Source organism: Amblyraja radiata, chromosome 33 (genome assembly GCF_010909765.2).
Source record: "Amblyraja radiata isolate CabotCenter1 chromosome 33, sAmbRad1.1.pri, whole genome shotgun sequence".
Lineage (NCBI taxonomy): Eukaryota > Metazoa > Chordata > Chondrichthyes > Rajiformes > Rajidae > Amblyraja > Amblyraja radiata.
Window position 1 is genome coordinate 12,632,915 of NC_045988.1, and position 18,574 is coordinate 12,651,488.

At 44.0% G+C, this 18,574-nt stretch overlaps 1 protein-coding gene across 2 annotated transcripts in view; it reads right to left on the reverse strand.

Moving 5' to 3' along the window:
* grik4 (glutamate ionotropic receptor kainate type subunit 4) overlaps positions 1-18,213 on the reverse strand; it is a 101,025-nt gene extending 82,812 nt beyond the window's left edge. Inside the window, exons 1-3 of one of the 2 annotated variants that reach the window (XM_033049576.1) lie at positions 18,141-18,213; positions 17,883-17,991; positions 1,241-1,369 (exon numbers count right to left, since the gene is read on the reverse strand). In XM_033049576.1, coding sequence (XP_032905467.1) covers positions 1,241-1,316 — 76 coding nt within the window. In that variant the 5' untranslated portion in view covers positions 1,317-1,369; positions 17,883-17,991; positions 18,141-18,213. Of the gene's footprint in view, positions 1-1,240; positions 1,370-17,882 lie in introns of both variants that reach the window. The other variant, XM_033049575.1, reaches the window with a different exon arrangement.
* Positions 18,214-18,574: the final 361 nt, after the last annotated feature.

Below are 18,574 nucleotides of genomic sequence, written 5' to 3' on the forward strand. Positions count from 1 at the left end.
GACTGCAGTGCAAATAATAATCACAGATAAACTACAGTGCAAGGCTGCAAAGATGTAGCGGGGGAAGAGTGGAGAAATGGAAGGTGGAGGATTACTGATGGGATCCTCAGATCTAGCAGGAACTCAATACTCCCTAAAAGCAAGATCTCTACAAAGTAGTCCAAAGCAAATTCCACCACCCACATTATGTCATCAGAACGGAATCATTTTACAGCACATCCACTAACATCCTGGATGTTCTTGCTGAAGAGTTGATATAACCTGGTGTTATTTCTGGATCAGTGGGTGGGTTTCAAGGTTTATTAGCCCTCCTCTCCAATTCTTCCCAGAGCTAAGATCAACACAGTGCCAGGACAGAAACTGCACAACACATGCAAGATGTGGGCCATTCAATGCACTTTCCACTTGTGACTTTCCAAAAACCTGGGAGAATTAATATTTTCTTCCATAGAGCTCCAAATGACGAAGGATTGTTAGGGATAGTTCCCCACCAGGGGCGCCGCACGATTGGCAGCCCCGCCAACGGTCTGTCTGTATTTTCGTCCTAAAATTTATTTTTTAGTGTGTGTTAAAAGTTAGTGTAAATGTTCTCCGGTTTGTTTATGTGGGGGTCGGGGGAACCTTTTTTTTCAGTTTCCTATCTTGCCGGAGATGCGATTATTTTCCAGATCGCATCTCCGGTCGCTCCGCGGTCGACCATCGATGCAGCTAGAGGCCTCCTGGGACTGATTTGAGACCCACCATGGGGCGTGGACTTAACATTGGAGCTGATCCATTGCCTGGAATCACTCCAACTGCGGCTTGTGGACTTACCATCAAGAGCTCGCATTCTCGGGAGAGGCTAGTCGGAAACTCCAACGACACAGAGGCTCGACCAGCCCCGACCCGGGGTTCGATCGTCCCGTGCGGTGGAAATTACATCCCCCCAATGCAGGAGCAAATCGACCCAATACGGAGGGCCCAAACGTCACGGGCTACGGGAGTCAAGATCGTCCCGTCAACGGAGGGCTCGATGCCCCCGACCGCGGGAGAGCATAGAAGGGAAGAGATTTGGACTTTTCTTCGCTTTCCATCACAGTGAGGAATGTGGAGGAGTCACTGTGGTGGATGTTTATGTTAAAATGTATTTTATGTGTTCCTTTGTTTTTTATATGTATGACAGGCTTGGTAAATTAAAATCCTTGTATGTTGCAAAACATACTTGGCTAATAAAGTATTATTGTGATTGTGTGAGACCTACCCATTCGGACTGAATTTGGGAATTCAGAACTTTTCCTTAAAGATAAAAACATCAGCAATATCAAGAGGTGCAGCATTTTCTGTCCTTCCTCATGGAGATTGTTACTTGATCTGGCCGGATCCCAGCCACCTGGAACAGAGAAGAAATGAAGCTTTGAAGGAAATAACACAAACAATCTTAACTGGTACACTTCCCTATATGCCTTTGGTTGAAGGTGAAGACTGGTGGTATTTGCAAATGGCTTATTTTTGCCACATGTACCGTGAATCATGTTTCAGAGGTACTGGCTTTAAGTGGCTTTTTCACGGGGCGACTTGACGCAAGAGTGAACCAGAGTTTAACATCATGGGAACCTCGTGCGATAACAGTACGGCATTCGTGGACCACTGTGGACCACCGTGGCGCTAACGGCAGGTAATCGTGTAACTTGGTCACTCAGGAGAAAATTCAAGAAAGTTTGAATTTCTCCAAGAGTGACTTGTACACTTGTGGTTGAGCATTGCAACATTGTATGAACATAGTGGCCAGTGCGATATCCGTGCGATATCCGTAATAACTCTTGCGGGTACCGTGGGAACTCCTGCGAACGGTGAGTAACTGAGCAGTTTGATTGTCAGTGCTTGTTTTACCTCATTGTTAAATAAATATATTTTTTACTATCAGATTGATGTCTGCAATTCTTCATTAACACATCACTACAATATGAATGTCTCTAATGTTATAATCCCTCTCATGCTGAAACACAAAATAGTTGAAGGGAGGTGAAATAATCACATTTTCATTCTTTTTCATTTGTGAGTGTTCAGGTACCTCACTTGCTGAGCTATTTTACTCCAGCAGTTTGTGTCTCTTTTTGTCTAAAGCAGTTTCTAAGACTGTAGGAACTCCGCGGGCCAGGCAGCATCTACGGAGGGAAATGGACAGGCGACCCTTTCTTCAGGCTGCCTTATCTCTCTCCCCCCCCCCCCCCCTCCCCCCTACTCCCACCCACACACACAAATGCTGGAGAAACTCAGCGGGTGCAGCAGCATCTATGGAACGAAGGAAATAGGCAACGTTTCGGCCCGAAACGTTGCCTACTTCCTTCGCTCCATAGATGCTGCTGCACCCGCTGAGTTTCTCCAGCATTATTGTGTACCTTCGATTTTCCAGCATCTGCAGTTCCTTCTTAAACACAAATGCACCGAGTTCCTCCAGCATTTCGTGTTTTGCTCAGTATTCCAGCATCCGCTGTCTCCCGCGTCTCCAATAAAACAAAACTACTGTCAAAAGGGTGAAGAATAGGGGCAGAGATAGATACATTCCTGATTAGTGCGGCTGTCAGGAGGTTATGGGGAGAAGGCAAGAGAATGTGGTTGAGAGGGAGAGATAGATCAGCCACGATTGAATGGTGGAGTGGACTTAATGGACCGAATGGCCTAATTTTGCTCCTATAACTAACAAAGATAGTAATTGTTAGGGAAATTTAGTTATTAAAGACGAGGGGGAGCAGAAATAGGCAGTCTGGGATGGCTCGCGAGATACTTGCATAGAGGCACAAAAGTTAAAGAAAGGGCAGATAAACAGAGAGGGGGGGGGGGGGACTTCCCTCAGTGCCCATCTGTTACCATTAATTGGACAGTTCGGTCTGTGAAACGCAACACGCCAGCCCCGACATCCAGCCCGGTGGTCAGTCCTTTGAAGATAGACACCAGTTGCTTGGAGCAACTCAGCCGGACAGGCAGCAACTCTGGAGAGAAGGAACGGGTGGCCTTTCGGGTCGAGAGCCTTCTTCAGACTGAGGTCAATCCCCTGCATGGATAACAGGAGTCCCAGCCAACACGACAATCGCCCGCTGCACAGTCTCGGAGCTTCCACTGCGAAAACGGTGCCTACATTTGAGCACTTATGTAACTGAACCATCCTAACACCAACCACAGACCATTCCTGAACTACTACCTACCTCATTCGAGACCCTCGGACTATCTTAGATCGTATACTCACTGGCTTTATCGAGTTACAGTGTGGAAACCGGCCCTTCGGCTCAACTTGTCCATACCGGCCAAAATGTCCCATCGAAACTAGTCCCATCTGCCTGCGTCTGGTCCATATCCCTCCCAACCTGTCTTATCCATGTACCTGTCTAAATGTTTCTTAAATGTAGGGATGGACCCAGCCTCAACTACCTCCTCTGGCAGCTTGTTCCATACACCCATCACCCTTTGTGCGAAAATGTTACCCCTCACTCAGATTCCTATTAGATCTACCCCCCTCACCTTGAACCTATGCCCTCTGGTCCTCGAATCCCCTCTGTGGGCAAAGGACATATATTACCCTGGACTCTGTCTATTTCCCTGCCTGTTCGTCTCATGGTTTTGTACACCTCTCAGCCTCTGTCCCCAGTGTGGAGTTAAGGGCTTGTTTATGGGCGCCCTGGGCTGAGAACTCTGGAGGATGGGTTTTAGACTTTATCGGGAATCGAGATAGACCCCGTAATGTAGGAGCAAAGAATCGCAGACGCTAATCTGCATTGGAAAGACACAATATGCGGGAGTAACTCAGCGCTGAAGAAGAGTCCCGACCCGAAACATCATCTATCCATGTTGTCTAGCGATGCTGCCTGACCCGCTGAGTTGCTCCAGTGTCTTTCCACTAGACCTGTAATAAGTCTCGGCTGGGTGTTTACTGGGATCTCTGGTGTTTAATAGACATCCTGATGTTGTTTTTGATCGGGTTTACTACTGACAGTATTTAATCAGATCCATATTAAATCATTTCCTCTTCACCTTAAACCTATGTAATCTGGTCCTCGATTCGCCTACTCTGGGCAAGAGACTGTGCATCTACTCGATCGATTCTTCGCATGATTTTAAACATTATCTTGCACACAGCGTTGTTCCCTTCACCATGTATACACCATTTATGGCTCGATTGTTACTATTTATTGTCTGTCTACTGACTGGTTAAACGTTTGAAAGTTTCACCTCTCAGTAGATAATAAAATAAGACAACCATCACGGTCAATGTGAGACAAAGTCTTTATTCCTATTTAACAAAATAAAAAGACGACTTCTTGCACATATTGAGAGAAGGTGCATCACACCAAACAACATTTGTCTAAAAAAAAACAGATTATTCTTCAGCTCATTAAAGAGCTCGGGTGAAATTCTGACAAAGTTTGTGAATGCACTTTTATCCTCTTCGCACAGCACATTAAGCAGCTGATCATATTGTCCAAATTGAGGTCTCCGTTGAAAGGCGGGCTTCACCCAGTGAGACTTCCTCTTAATTCTCTTTTTAATTAATCTCACCCTTCTGCCTTCACGCAAGCGTTCTCGATGCACATAGTGGGCTGCTGCATACAGCGCGTCAATGAAAATAACCACCATCCTGTACTCGAAAATACTTAGTATAGGCATGTCTCCAAATGAGCCAATTCAACCAAGGGAGGAATATAGTGTGTGAAAAAACCCAATATAGTGTGTGAAAACAAAGTAACATCATTTGTGCCACGTGATTAACAACACTACAGTTCACGATGTTCATTCAAGATTAACGGAAAAGCTCGGGAGACGGACAAGCCACTCGCACAAATAACAGAAATGCCGAGTACCGTGGGAACTCTTTATCTACCCCCCGTTATATCGTGCGAGACTCGTGCTGGACCACGACCACTTCACTCTGGTGACATCTTGCGTCAACTCGCCCCGTGGAAAAGCCGCTTAACTATGCCATCTCAGAAATGCCAAAATAACCACTGGAACTTTAAAGTACAGCATAATCTGTTTGTTTTTTTTCTTAACCTTAACAGGTCCAGCAATAACAGGAGGAATCTCAAAGAAATATTGGGCCAATGTCCAATTTGATTTTTTTTTAAATCATTTGTGAAACTGGGAATGACCTAAGTGTAGATGGACACAAAAAGCTAGAGTAACTCAACGACAGACAACATCTCTGGAGAAAAGGGAATAGGTGATGTTTTGGGTCGAGACCCTCCTTCAGACCGAGAGTCAGCACTGACTCTCAGTTTGAAGAAGGGTCTCGACCCGAAACGTTATCTGTTCCATGTTCTCCAGAGATGCTGCCTGACCCGCTGAGTTACTTCAGTTTTATGAGTCTATCTTCGGTTTAAACCAGCATCTGCAGTTCCTTCCTTCACAATGACCTAAGTGTAATGCTTTAATATAGATTGCATTAACAGGAGGTATTGGGGGCCATGGGAGTGCAATCACAGAGGGTCACAAAGACATACAGCGCAGAAGCAGGCTCTTAAGCCCACAAGTCCATACCAACCATCAACAATCCATGTACACCAAATCTGCATGAATCCCTTTTATATTCTCCCTGACATTCTCATCATCAAACTCCAGGTTCTAACACTCACCTATAGACTAGACACAACCTACAGTGGCCAATTAAGCCACCAAAGTGGATGATATTTCAGGTCAGGACTCTTTTTCAGTCTGAAATGGTGTCTGTCCATTTACCTTCATACTGATCTGAATTCCTCCAGCAGTTTGTTTATTATTCAATCTTGCTTGTTTTCTCACCTTCTCAGTTTTGATGAAGTCTTATAGATTTTGTTTTCCTGTCTGCAAGTACTGTCTAACTGGCTGACATTAAATATATCTTCATTTCTTAATGCTCAGCCTTAAAGATCAATGGACCTGAACATTGTGTTGACTGAGAATATACTCTTGGTAAAAATAGACACAAGGATCTGCAGATTCGGGAATCTGGCATCAAGCACAAACTGCTGGAGAAACTTGGTGGGTCAGGCAGCATCTTTGGAGGACATAGATAGGCAACGTTTCTGGTCGCGAACCTTCCGCAGTCTGAAAAGGGGGCCCGAACTGAAATGGTACACATCCATGTCCTCGAGAGATGCGGCCTGACCCACTGTTACTCCTGCACTTTGTGTTCTTCTCGTGGTAAATGTCTTTAATTGATTTGGTTGATAAGATGACGGGCAATCCATGAATGGTGAAGGGGTTGAAATCTCCACCTTATGCTTCTGTAAAAGATAGGAAGAATGTGAAAAGAGGTAGCTGGTCAGTCGGGGGATAATGAAACGCTATCCTGAAGTGGAAGCTACAGACAGAGGATCTAAGTGTGAAGGCAACTCGCGGAGGACCAAGTGAGTGATGATACTTTCTCTTCAACTCCTTTTGTTGGGATTGTGTGAAAAGTATGAGGTGTTTACCCCAAAGGAGACACAAAGTGCTGGAGTAACTCAGCGGGTCAGATAGCATCTCTGGAGAACATGGATAGATATTGTTTCAGGTCGGGACCCTTCGACGGACTGATGGGTGATGTTTCAGGATGGGGCCCTTCTGTTTACCCAGCTCTTTGTACGTTGAAGAAGAGTCCCGACCCACATCACCTGTCCATGTTCTCCAGAGATGCTGCCTGACCCGCTGAATTACTCCAGCACTTTATGTCCTTCTTTGTATGTTGACCTGCTGATTGAAAGGTTATGCGGTGACAAAATTCACATCGATAAAAATACATAAAATGCAGCAGTTATTCAAAATCTGAATTAAAATCAAAGAAAGTGCTGGAAATATCTGACAGCTCAGGGCAACATCTGTGGAGAAAAAGTAAATGTGAACCTTCCAGGACAATGATTCACTGAAGTTTTTTTAAGTCACTGACTGACACCGTGGAAACCTGATGGAGTACCAGCTACCAAAAGAATGCGACTGAAAATGTATTGCCATCCGTTGCCAGTGCAGTTGTCTCTTGATCGTGAAAGAATGAGATGGACTTGAAATTTGTCCGGAGTCTCAATGGTGTAATGGGTTGGGCCAGTGTTGGAGGTTCATACCTCCATAGCAACTCACCCTCTTGGGCCAGGGAAAGAGGTGGATGGGATGGAGGGAGTGGTGAAATCAAAAGGAGAATGGACAGTTGCACTGAGCAGTGGCTGGGAGGAGTGCTTTGGAGTCAGGAGGTGTCCTGTTAAAGGGGAGTTTAGTTTAGAGATACCACATGGAAACAAGTCCTTCGGCCCACCGAGTCCATGCTGACCACTAATCACCCATTCACATTAATTCTATGTTCAGACTTCAGAGATACAGTGCAGAAACATAGAAACACTAGACTAAGTGGTACCCGTTGGGTCCCAGCATCACACGGGAGGGCTGGTCACCAACGCAATATTCCACCTCTCCACCAATTCCAATACTGCTCGCCAGTGGGGGGGCTGTCTGTTGCGGTAGTATGGGTATTGCGGGCTGAAATACTGGTTTCCAGAGGGCTAGTATAGACATTGTGGGCCGTACGGATGCTTAGGCAGGCATCCAACTGTTGCAATGATTTTAAAAGCCAAGCCAAGGCAAACAATTGGGCTGCAGCCACCTGAAACCAAAATTCATTTTGTGATCACAAACTTGTTAAAAAAAGGCGAGACAAACTATTGGGCTGCAGACACCCGACAACCAAAATTCATTTTGTGAGCACAAACTTGTTAAAAAAAGGCGAGGCAAACAATTGGGCTGCAGACACCCAACAACCAAAATTCAACTTGTGAACACAAACTTATTAAAAAAAAAGGTGAGGCAAACAATTGGGCTGCAGACACCTGACAACCAAAATTCATTTTGTGAACACAAACTTGTTAAAAAAGGCGAGGCAAACAATTGGGCTGCAGACACCCGACAACCAAAATTCATTTTGTGAACACAAACTTGTTAAAAAGGGCTGCAGCCACTTTACAGCTGCATCGAGGGGACTCACTGTGGAGTCGACGTGCGTTCAGTGTTATTCGCAGCTCAGAGAGCCGTGACCTTCTCGCTTCCTGCTCTGGCAGAGACCGAGAGAGGCATGACACTTCCTGGTTTTATAGTCCCTCCCCCTGCCGCCAGCGGGGGCAGCAGAGAGAATGGGGAATTTTGTAAAAACATTAATATCTCTCTCATTTTTCATCGACGGAACCAATCCTCCGCACTCATACGGCGGAGGGGGGCTCTGAGCGAGGTGGCCAAAAATGACGGCCGTAGGTGGCGGCGTTCTCTCGGAAATCGCAGCACAGTCGGCCAAAAGCAGTCAAGATCAGAGATTTAGTAATATAGATAGAAAATAGATGCAGGAGTAGGCCATTCGGCCCTTCGAGATAGCACCGCCATTCAATATGATCATGGCTAATCATCCAAAATCAGTACCCCATTCCTGCTTTCCCCCCATATCCCTTGATTCCGTTAGACCTAAGAGCTATATCCAAACTCTCTCTTGAATACATCCAGTGAATTGGCCTCCACCGCCTTCTGTGGCAGAGAATTCCACATTCACAACTCTCTGGGTGAAAAAGGTTTTCCTCATCTCAGTCCTAAATGGCCTACCCCTTATTTTTAAGAATTAAGAATGAACGATTGCACTGATCAGTGGCAGTGAGGAGAGCCATGGGGTCAGGAGGTGTCCTGTTAAAGGGGACTTTCGTTGAGCGATACAGCATGGATACAGGGTAATCGGCCCACCGAGTCCATGTGATACTGATAACCCATTCACATCAGTTCTATGTCATCCCACTTTCCCATTCATTCGACACATTGGGGGAATTTTACAGCGGCCAGTTGTGACGTGGGAAGAAAAGAGTAATCGGAGGAAGCCCGTGCTGCCACAGGGAGAACGTGCAGACTCTGTACAGACAGCGCCTGAAGTCAGGATCGAACCCGGGTCTCTGGCGCTGTGAGGCAGCCACTCTCCCTACTGCGTCACTGTGCCGCCTGAGTTGTATAGAGAATGGTCAGAGGATACATTGTGACTTATTCTGTGATTTTGTCATCTCTTTGATGTCTTATCCCGACCAGGCGAAACTCATCTCAGTACTTGCTTCAGTCTAATTTCCCACAGGGGCCCAGTTTATGCATTCAACCTATCTTCCAGGAAGATTGGTCCGATATAATCTGCCAGATTTCCTGGTCAGGTCACAAGGTTGCAACCTGAGTGGAGCTGACTGCACCATTAGAGGCTGTGCAGCCTGCATACTGCGTTGGTCTCCGCCACCCATGCCCATCTGTCTCTGTACCTTTTATGAATAATTCCATGGGTGAGTCGACATCTGGGAAAAGTGATGTTTGCACTGACCTTTCAAACAGCGCTCATTCTAGCCTCATATTATTTCAAATTGATTTTAAAACGTAGAAACAAAATATTACTCGTTTAGAAATACAAAGCTGAGCCCTTGGGCTGATAAAACTAACAGAGAAAACTAACTGGTCTTCAACCAGAAGCAGCTTTGGAAACACTGCCCTTCATGTTCACATCCTTTCTCTCTCTCTCTCTCTCTCTCTCTCTCTCCGTGCAGTGACAGTGTGTGTAAAGACAAGGCTATGACTAATTTCCATAGCAAATCTCTTTGATGACATCACATTGAACACCTTCTGAAGAAATGCAACATCCATTGCAATCCCCTTGCCGACACGGCTTTACTTAAAAAAAAAATGCAATTAAGTAACTCAGGCATGAACCATCTCTATAAATCATGATGGATGTTCAGAGTTAACCCTTTGCATTCCTGGTACAGAACAGGGCTCGAGTTTGACTGTTGGGTGTATCTACCAAAGATTTGTTCTGGCTTTCACTCATCTTAAATCTGCAATAAAATTAAGAAACTTATAGAAATATGTAGCCTGCAGAGAGTAGCAAAAAAACCCAAAAAACTGGAGCAGTCTAATTGCAGATTTATCATGAAATTAAAAAAAAATATGCAGGTTCTATCACTTTCTCAACTGAAAGCGTAATGCGACTGAGCAATCTGCTTTGTTCGGGCCCAGGTAGATCAGGGGGCAAACTCTCATCTATTTTTGTGGGTGATGTCATCATCCTGTCGTGAACGCAGAAGCATTGGAGTCAGCCACATCGACCCGCCGAGTCCATGCCAACCATCGATTTCCCATTCACACTAGTTCGCTGTTATCCCACTTTCGCATCCATTCGCTACACACCAGGGGCAATTTACAGGGGCCAATTTACCTACAGACCAACCCGGGTCTCTGGCGCTGTGAGGCAGCAACTCTACCAGCTGTGCCACCCATAATATCACTGATCTCGGAGAAAACTGGTGTATAAAACATTCCCTTCCCCTTTCAGTACGAGCGGTAGCGATAGTGTCCATAAAGTGAAGCCAACATTAGACTACAAGGATTCATCCAAGTTATTTTGTAGCTCATTAGAAAATATGGGCAATAAATGCAGGCCCTGTCAACACAGCTTTCGAAGCACAGTAGAGCAGTAACAGTCCATTTTGTCCAACTAGTCAATGTTCCACCTGCTCCTTGTAGGCAGTCACAGATAAAAAAGCGCATTAATGACAGAAATGACTCCATGGGTTCCAGGGCACTGAATTGTCCAAAAGGTAAGGTAGACAAAAATTCTGGAGAAACTCAGCGGGTGCAGCAGCATCTATGGAGCAAAGGAAATAGGCAACGTTTCGGGCCGAACCCCTTCTTCAGACTGATAGGGGGTGGCGGGGAGAAGGAAGGAAAAAGGAGGACTTTGTCCAAAAGGTAATGTGGATTCAATCAAATCTCCAGTGTTTATGTTTAGGTTTGTTATTGTCACATGTACCGAGGTCCAGTGAAAAGCGTTGTTTTGCGTGCTATCCAAATAGCTCAGATAATATGATACATAAATACAAACAAATCAAAGTCAAGTACAATAGATAGAGCAAATAGAGAGAGATTGGATTCTATGCCAAATATAGTTCTCAGCATTGTGATGCTCCCAGAAATCCAGTGGACCTGTGCAACCCAATCACCTGGAGGTAGCTGGTCACTTGAAACAGTTGATTCCTCTGTCAGATCCTCAATACACACACGGAAACTAACTGTGACTCAGGAAGTCATCATGATGCCAGCCCAAGGGCAGCTGATGCATATAATGTGACCACCATGGACCCTCTGACAGCAATGACAACACCATATGTTGTTGCTCATTTACTTCCTCTTTGATGGTTTAGCCACACCATCAACAACCCAGGCTGTTATTATTCTATTAGCATTAGGTAATTATATCCAATTCACTCGACTGTATTGTGGGCACGCTGGTGGGACCTTACATTGTATCTTGACATCCCATCCAGCAGACATCGCATCCTTATCTTGTTCGTTCTGGAGTTTGTCTTCTAAAATTACTTAATCCTATAAAGAGCCTTGGCATGTTTTATTATATTAAAAGCAGTAGATAACTGCTGGTTGTTGCTGTTGCTAAACCAATTACTCATTGGAGACTAAGCATTCTACATTCAACGCTTATCTTTCAGCAGTCAGCCCTTCTCTGCTGCAATGCTGTATTGAGGAATACCGTGCCTCCTGAAAGTACATATCCAGTCAGTAGCGTTAAATACACTGTACGGTTGTGTCAGCACAATGGTACCCTGCTTCCAAAATTCATTCCTCTGAAGTCAATGGTGTCAATTTCAGAGGCTGAGAAATAGTAATGCAGTAAGTGTTTAGGGCTTGCATTTAAGAATGAAGTTTCAGCCATTTATGTGCCGTGAGCCTTGGAAAATTGAGTAAATTTACTTTCTGTTATCTTGTAATAGGGCATCTTTACTTTTTGTAATGACCTCAGTAAGTCTAATTTACAGACAGTGAAATGACATTGATAAGTCACTTGCTTTATTCAATAATGTAACTGCATGCAATCGTGAGGTATGATGTGTTATACAGTACACCTGATGGTAAGCTTGAGCGCAGGAGACGAGGGGGTGACCTTATAGCGGCTTATAGAATCACAAAGGGCACAGATAAGGTGGACAGACGCACTCTTTTTCCCCATGGTAGGGGAGTATAAAACCAGCAGGCACTTGTTTAAGTTGAGTAGGAAATAAATTTAAATGGGACCCGAGAGGCAAGATTTTCTCAAATACGGAAGTGGGTTTGTGGAATATGCTGCCAGTGGAAATGTTAGAGGTGGGTACAATTACATTTAAAAGGCTTAGAGGAATGTAGGCCCAACGCAGACAAATGGAACAAGCTCAGAAAGGCACCTTTGTTAGCATGGATGAGTTGGGCCGAAGGGCCTGACTCCATGCTGTGTAACTCTCTGAATGTCCATGTGGGTATCAATTATTCGTCGAATCACTTAACTCCAGGCTAACACTTGTTCTCCAATAACCACAATTAAAAAGAAATCTGTGTACTTTCTCAACCAAGTTCCTTTGCACGTTAATTGCTGTCAATCGATTGCTCTGACATACCGATGAAACATGACAAAGGATTTCTGTAAGCTGCTATAAAAAATCTGAATCAAAAGCTTGCAAATTGTCCATGACAAGTTGCCACAGAAATAAAACTTCAATATTGCATTGTATGCCATCTGTATTCTCACTATTTTAGACAATATTTTAAAAGTTATGAGTTTCCAATAGCTTGCTGCCAGTCAACTTGCATTATGCCTTTTTTATAGAAAGGAATATTGATTTTTATATATTATCCACCTTGTCTTTGGTATATGGAATCCAATTTTGAACTGTACACATGCTACAATAGCTGGCAAAATAGTGAACAGTGAGGGGAAGACTACTTATAGAGTCATACAACGTGGAAACAGGCCCTTCAGCCCAACTTGCCCACACTGACCAACTTGTCCCATCTACACTAGTGGCACCTGCCCGTGTTTGGCCCATATCACTCTAAACCCATCCTATCCGTGTACCTGTCCAAATGTTTCTTAAACCTTGTGATAATCCCTACCTCAACTACCTCCTCTGGCAGCTCATTCCATACACCCTTTGTGTAAAAAGGTTGCCCCTCGTGTTTCTATTAAATCCCCCCCCCCACCCTTCCCCCTCACCTTAAACCTATGTCCTTCACAAGCAGTTAGTTAATCAGGTGAGCTCGGCAAACACATGTCCGGTGCAATTCTATGTGTACGTCCTGAGTGATGTAATTCAGGACAAACGGCAGGGTGGAATGATATACAATGCACTACGCTGCAGTGAATTTTATTGCAGCTACAGGAGGAGAGGGCGCACATTTGGAAACCTTTGAAGGTAGAAGAGCAAGCTAATAAGGTAACTTAAAAAAAGATATAACACCTGTGTTTTTTAAATAATTGCACAGAATTGAAATACAGGAAGTTTGCAAATCACTGATTGCACTGATACTGTGTGTGTAGTGCTGGCAACTATAGTTGATACTGGGAACAAGGGGATAGACACAAAAAGCTGGAGTAACTCAGCGGGTCAGACAGCATCTCTGGAGAAAAGGAGAAGGTGACGTTTTGGGTCAAGATCCTTCGTCTATCTTCGGTTTAAACCAGCATCTGCGTTCCTTCCTACACTGGGAACAAGTGGCTTCACTTATGTGGAAAGATTGTATCTTGAGTTGTCCTATATAAAGCAGAGAAATTTAAAGGGGGAAGATGTCGGTGCTCAGTGTAAGATTTTTTTGTTGAGGAAAGAGGAATAAATTAATCTCTGTGATATGGTCAGTAGTCAAATGTTGTGGCTATAAACTAATGATAGAACATAAATTAACATTATCAACTATGTCTCAGTTGGTAGTACTCTCATCTCTTACAGAGTGGATTCACAGCCCATCTCTTAGAAATGAGAACAAGTGTGCAGATAACGATTCCAGTGCAATACTGGGAGTACGACATTGTTATAAGAATGAAAATTTAAACTGAGTCAATGGGTGTGACAAGTCCCTCAATACTATTTTGGATATCAAGGGAGTCCTAAGTGAATATCAAGTCCTAAGACAAGTAGTCTTGTCATGTTGATTACTCAATCAACATTACAAGACTACTTCACCACTATCCAACTGTCTGGTGTGACCTTGCCATACAGTCATTGACAGCTGCACTTCCCATTTCTCAAATTACAACAAAGGCATCATTTCAGAAATACATATGGGACATGTTGGAGACATTAACAATGCCACAGAAATACAAACATTTATTTCTTGTCATCTCATTTCTCCTCTCATTTCTCAGAGGGTGATGATACTTCAACTGAAAGAGTAATGGAAGCAGATTTGATTGATTGAAAGGTAAAGCACTGAAACAGGCTCTTTAGCCCATCTTGTCCACACTGACTGTTGATCTCGCACCAGTACTAAGCTGTACCACTTTCACATCCACTCCCTACACTCTAGAGGCAATTTACAGAGGCCAATTCACCAGAGCACCTGGAGAAAACTACTCAGTAAAAGGGAAAATGAGAAAAAAAATACCGGAGGTCAGGACCCAACACAGGTCTCTCGTGCTGTGAGGCAGCAGCTCGACCAGCTTCGACACTGTGCCACTCTGCTCTGGGAGAGAGTCATGGAGCTGTGCAGTACCAAAATGGGATATCATATCCACGCTGACATTTCTGCCCTTGGAAAGACAAATGGACAATTTGGACTAATATGCCAGGTTAACGGGTAAAACCTGGGCCAGATTTACTTTTTTTGCAAAGCTGACGGAGAATCAAGAGGCCTAATTTGTGAGATCTCTGGCTCTTTTATAAATATTCTATCAATTTGATATGCTTCCAATCATGTGCAAACTATTTCTTGAAAAATATGGTACTAATTATGCTGGTGTCATTAATCATATTGATAGCAATGGCTTTGATAGCACAGGCTACTCACATAAAATCATGTTAGAAATGATGACTAAACACTCTACATTCCAGTGGGATAAAAGCAGCATTGTGATGAAGAAACCTCTGCTCCAACACCTTATTTTCCAATTTCAGATGGATGTGAGGCAACTGGACAGGGCACAAAGTGCTGGAGTAACTCAGCAGGTCAGGTGGCAGTTGAGGAGGGAGCAGACAGGCAACATTTTGGGTTAGGACACTTCCTCATAATTCACATAGACTGAAGAAGGGTCCCGACCTGTAACGTCGACTACTCATCCCCTTCTCAGATGATGCCTGACCCACTAAGTTCCTCCAGCACTTTGAATTGTGCTCCAGATTTCAGCATCTGCAGTTCCTTGTTATCGTGATTTGGGGCTGTAACACCTGGCCTCCACATTTCTTCTGTTTCCATAAATTAGAAATTTCCTTCTTGACCCCTTCTTGTCTTATTTTGATAAGACTTTGATGAGTTGTTTTGAGTTGGTGCCAAGTGAGTAGGATTCTTGGTAAGTGACTGTTACATAATACTACCAGCTCGTCAAAATAGCAATGATAATTACTCAAATTTCCCCAAAACTCGAACTTATTCTACACTAATATTCAAGTTGACCCATCATCATCACTTGGTCAACCTTGAAATTTCTTATCAAACACCATTAACTGAGCCCAATCATTACAAAGAAGGCAGCAGCTTAATTAACAGGTGGGTCGCCATTTTCTCGCGGGGATCACATTTAATCTATATTTCACTTTAGTTTAGTTTATTGTCACAGTGAAAAGCTTTTGTTGCATGCTATCCAGTCGCTTACAAATTCAACACAAATTGCACAAACTTCTAATCAAATTTAAGATGACAAATGTAAAGAAAAGTATAAGAGATTATTGGAGCAATAGACAGCTAAAAGATGAACTGCAATGGAAAGAAATGTGAAGCACAAGAAATATTGTGGAAAATGAACAATGTTGAGTTGATGAAGTCGCAAAAGGATTATTATTACAAAAAACAAAAACTATACCTCAGCAGATATTTCAATGGCATATCAATAGATTTATACTTCAAAGGGTAATTAGAATTTCGTTCTAATGCAATATTGAATAATCTGGAGGACAACTGGCCATATATTTGCTTTGGGAAGAGGAAATTGATTATGGTGGATAGGATTATGCCAATGGATTATGGTGGATAGGTGTGGCTAAGGAGCTGGAAACACAGATAATGCCAGAGAGGTGAACATTCTCCTCCCTACCAAATTCAAAGATGATCTATTCATCCTAAATGGAGAAATCCACATTTGACCACCTTTGACATCAAGACTCAACTTTCCCTTCCTCAATTGATTTTCTTTTCTATCTCTTTACCTTTTTTTCTCTCCGCCAGTATGCGTTTTATTTTACTTGGCCCGATCTTCCCTTTCCCTCTATTTGTGAACTTAAATTGAATTTTCCTGCCTTGTAGCTGACTGGCTCAACTCAGATCAATGCTGGGTATTCTTTTACACTTCACCAGCTGCTGCGAAAGAAGCTGGAACAACGTACAACTTATCCAACGCGACATTATTAGAAGAAAGTTCAGAAGTATTGGGCTAGTGTTTCAAAAAAACGGCAAGTATTACCCTCTGTTCCAAATAATTAGACCAATGAGATAATAAACATTTCTCTTGCTCATTCAAGATAAAGGTAGAAGGTAAATGTATTATTTCTGTAATATATAAAGTATAATACTTGGCGGTGCCTAACTACAACTGGACATATTTATGAATGTTGCCAAAACAAGTAACCAGGAACAAACACATCTAAACAACTTGCAGAAGTATAGTAGAATACTTATTGGGAAGATAATCTTTCTAGGTCACTGGAGATGAATACAGTTGCAGACTAGTTAATGTAACTTTACACCAGAGATCATTGTGATTTAAAGGAGGATTCAGTGCACTTAAAGATTATTTTTCACTACCCCATGGATATATGCTTTGGTTTAATTAGAAAAGAAACATGTTTATTGTTATTCATGACTGTAACTACAGAGGGTTGTAAGTTTCATGATTCACAATGACATCTTTGCTTTGATTCCAGTAACCTCTCTAACAACAAAAGAAGGACCAACATTAGAAATTGTTGACTCCAATATTCTAAAGATGGCAGGAGCCCCTGCAGTTCACTGTCACACAAGGCAATCCATGGCAGATGCCAAGGCCAGAATGGTTTTCAGTGAAGACATCAGGTGCAATAAACCAGCCTTCACCACCACCCATCCACTCCCTCCCCCTTCAGTCCCAACAGCCCCTTACCCCCCCACCACTTCCATCCCACCCTCCTGCCACCCCCAAGGTCCCCCTCATCGTCATCTCGATCAGATAGCAATGCTCTCTTCATCCCCAGTCACGGCCGGCAGGAAAGCATGCACCAGCCTGGCACAAAAATAGTAAAACACATCAACACCCAAAAGTGCGACATGTGCAGATGACAAAGAAAGTCTGACATTTTATATGTCTTAATGACAACGTCATCTGCAACAGAGATGACAACTAATTTGCGTTGGGTAACATAATGGTGGCTGGCCGCTCAGTTGGCTGCATTGGGGCTTTTGTTGTTGATTAGCCCAGGGTCTCACAGCACATGTGCTCCCCTCGAATTGAAACGGGTAGATTGCTGAACGCTAGCTAACACACTGGCATCTCTAACGGATATGACGGCGAAGTGTGGCTGCAAAATTCATTCAAGTGCTGCCGACCTGGGAGTCTGATTGTACCCATGCGAATGCTCAGTCCAGATCACAACCAGAGGATGGGACCCGGCACCGCCAGCCCAAATGCACTGGGCAAACAATAAGTGATCCCGGTCGGTGCAATGTATCAGCTAAGCGGAATGATACTGCGCGCAACTGTCTTCTTCCCATTAAAAACAGATTATTATCAGCGAGCTTTTTGAAGTGACCGAAATTATAAATTGCAGATACGAAACGGACAGCAAAGTCCCGGCCTCGCTGGCAGATTCCACGCAATTAATGCCAAGGCAACCCAGAATGAGACCAAGTCTTCCGAGAGGCAGCAAGTAACGCGTTCCGCAGTAAGAAACAAATCCACTCACCCACAGTCTCAACGGAACATCGACCCCTTTCAGAAAACTTGGACCAAATGGTTAATGAATGTTGCAAAGAGTTAATAGTAATTCCAATATTTTCTTCCGCTCTTGCGCCCTGGAATTGAATTGAGGGAAATCAGTCTGTCACAGACCACTCACAATAATAAAACGCCAAGCCGCAGTTTGTACAGACTATACAAGCGGCGGCCGCGTCCAAACATTAGCAAATGTGTTTGTACAGAGTGGAATTGAGGCAAAACCGACCGGCTGTAATCCCGGGTTAACATTCTGTCCAAACCGCGCCGAGTGTCAAATTAGGATTCAAGCGGCATAGGCGTCAAAACTACAGGAAACACTGCCCCTAAAGCCATGCCGGGGAAACACACGGAACGGCAGGAGCTGCCTCTCCAATGGACCCGAGCGGAGGGCGATGACACATCAGCCGCTCTTCACATTGAAAGTCGCCACACACTCAACACCGCGCACGGCTGCGGTGGGAGGCGAGGGTGGGGAATGTGGGTGGGGAGAGAATGCAGGCTGGTGAAGGAGGGTGTGTGCTGGAGGTACACAGGGTCCAACCGAGTTTGAATCAGGATTAACAGGTGTGGGAGTGCAAGGAGGCTGGCTGGGAAACATACACAAGGTCTGTCCAGACAGGTGGAAAGATTTTCCATATGAAAGTCTAAGAAGATTTGGTT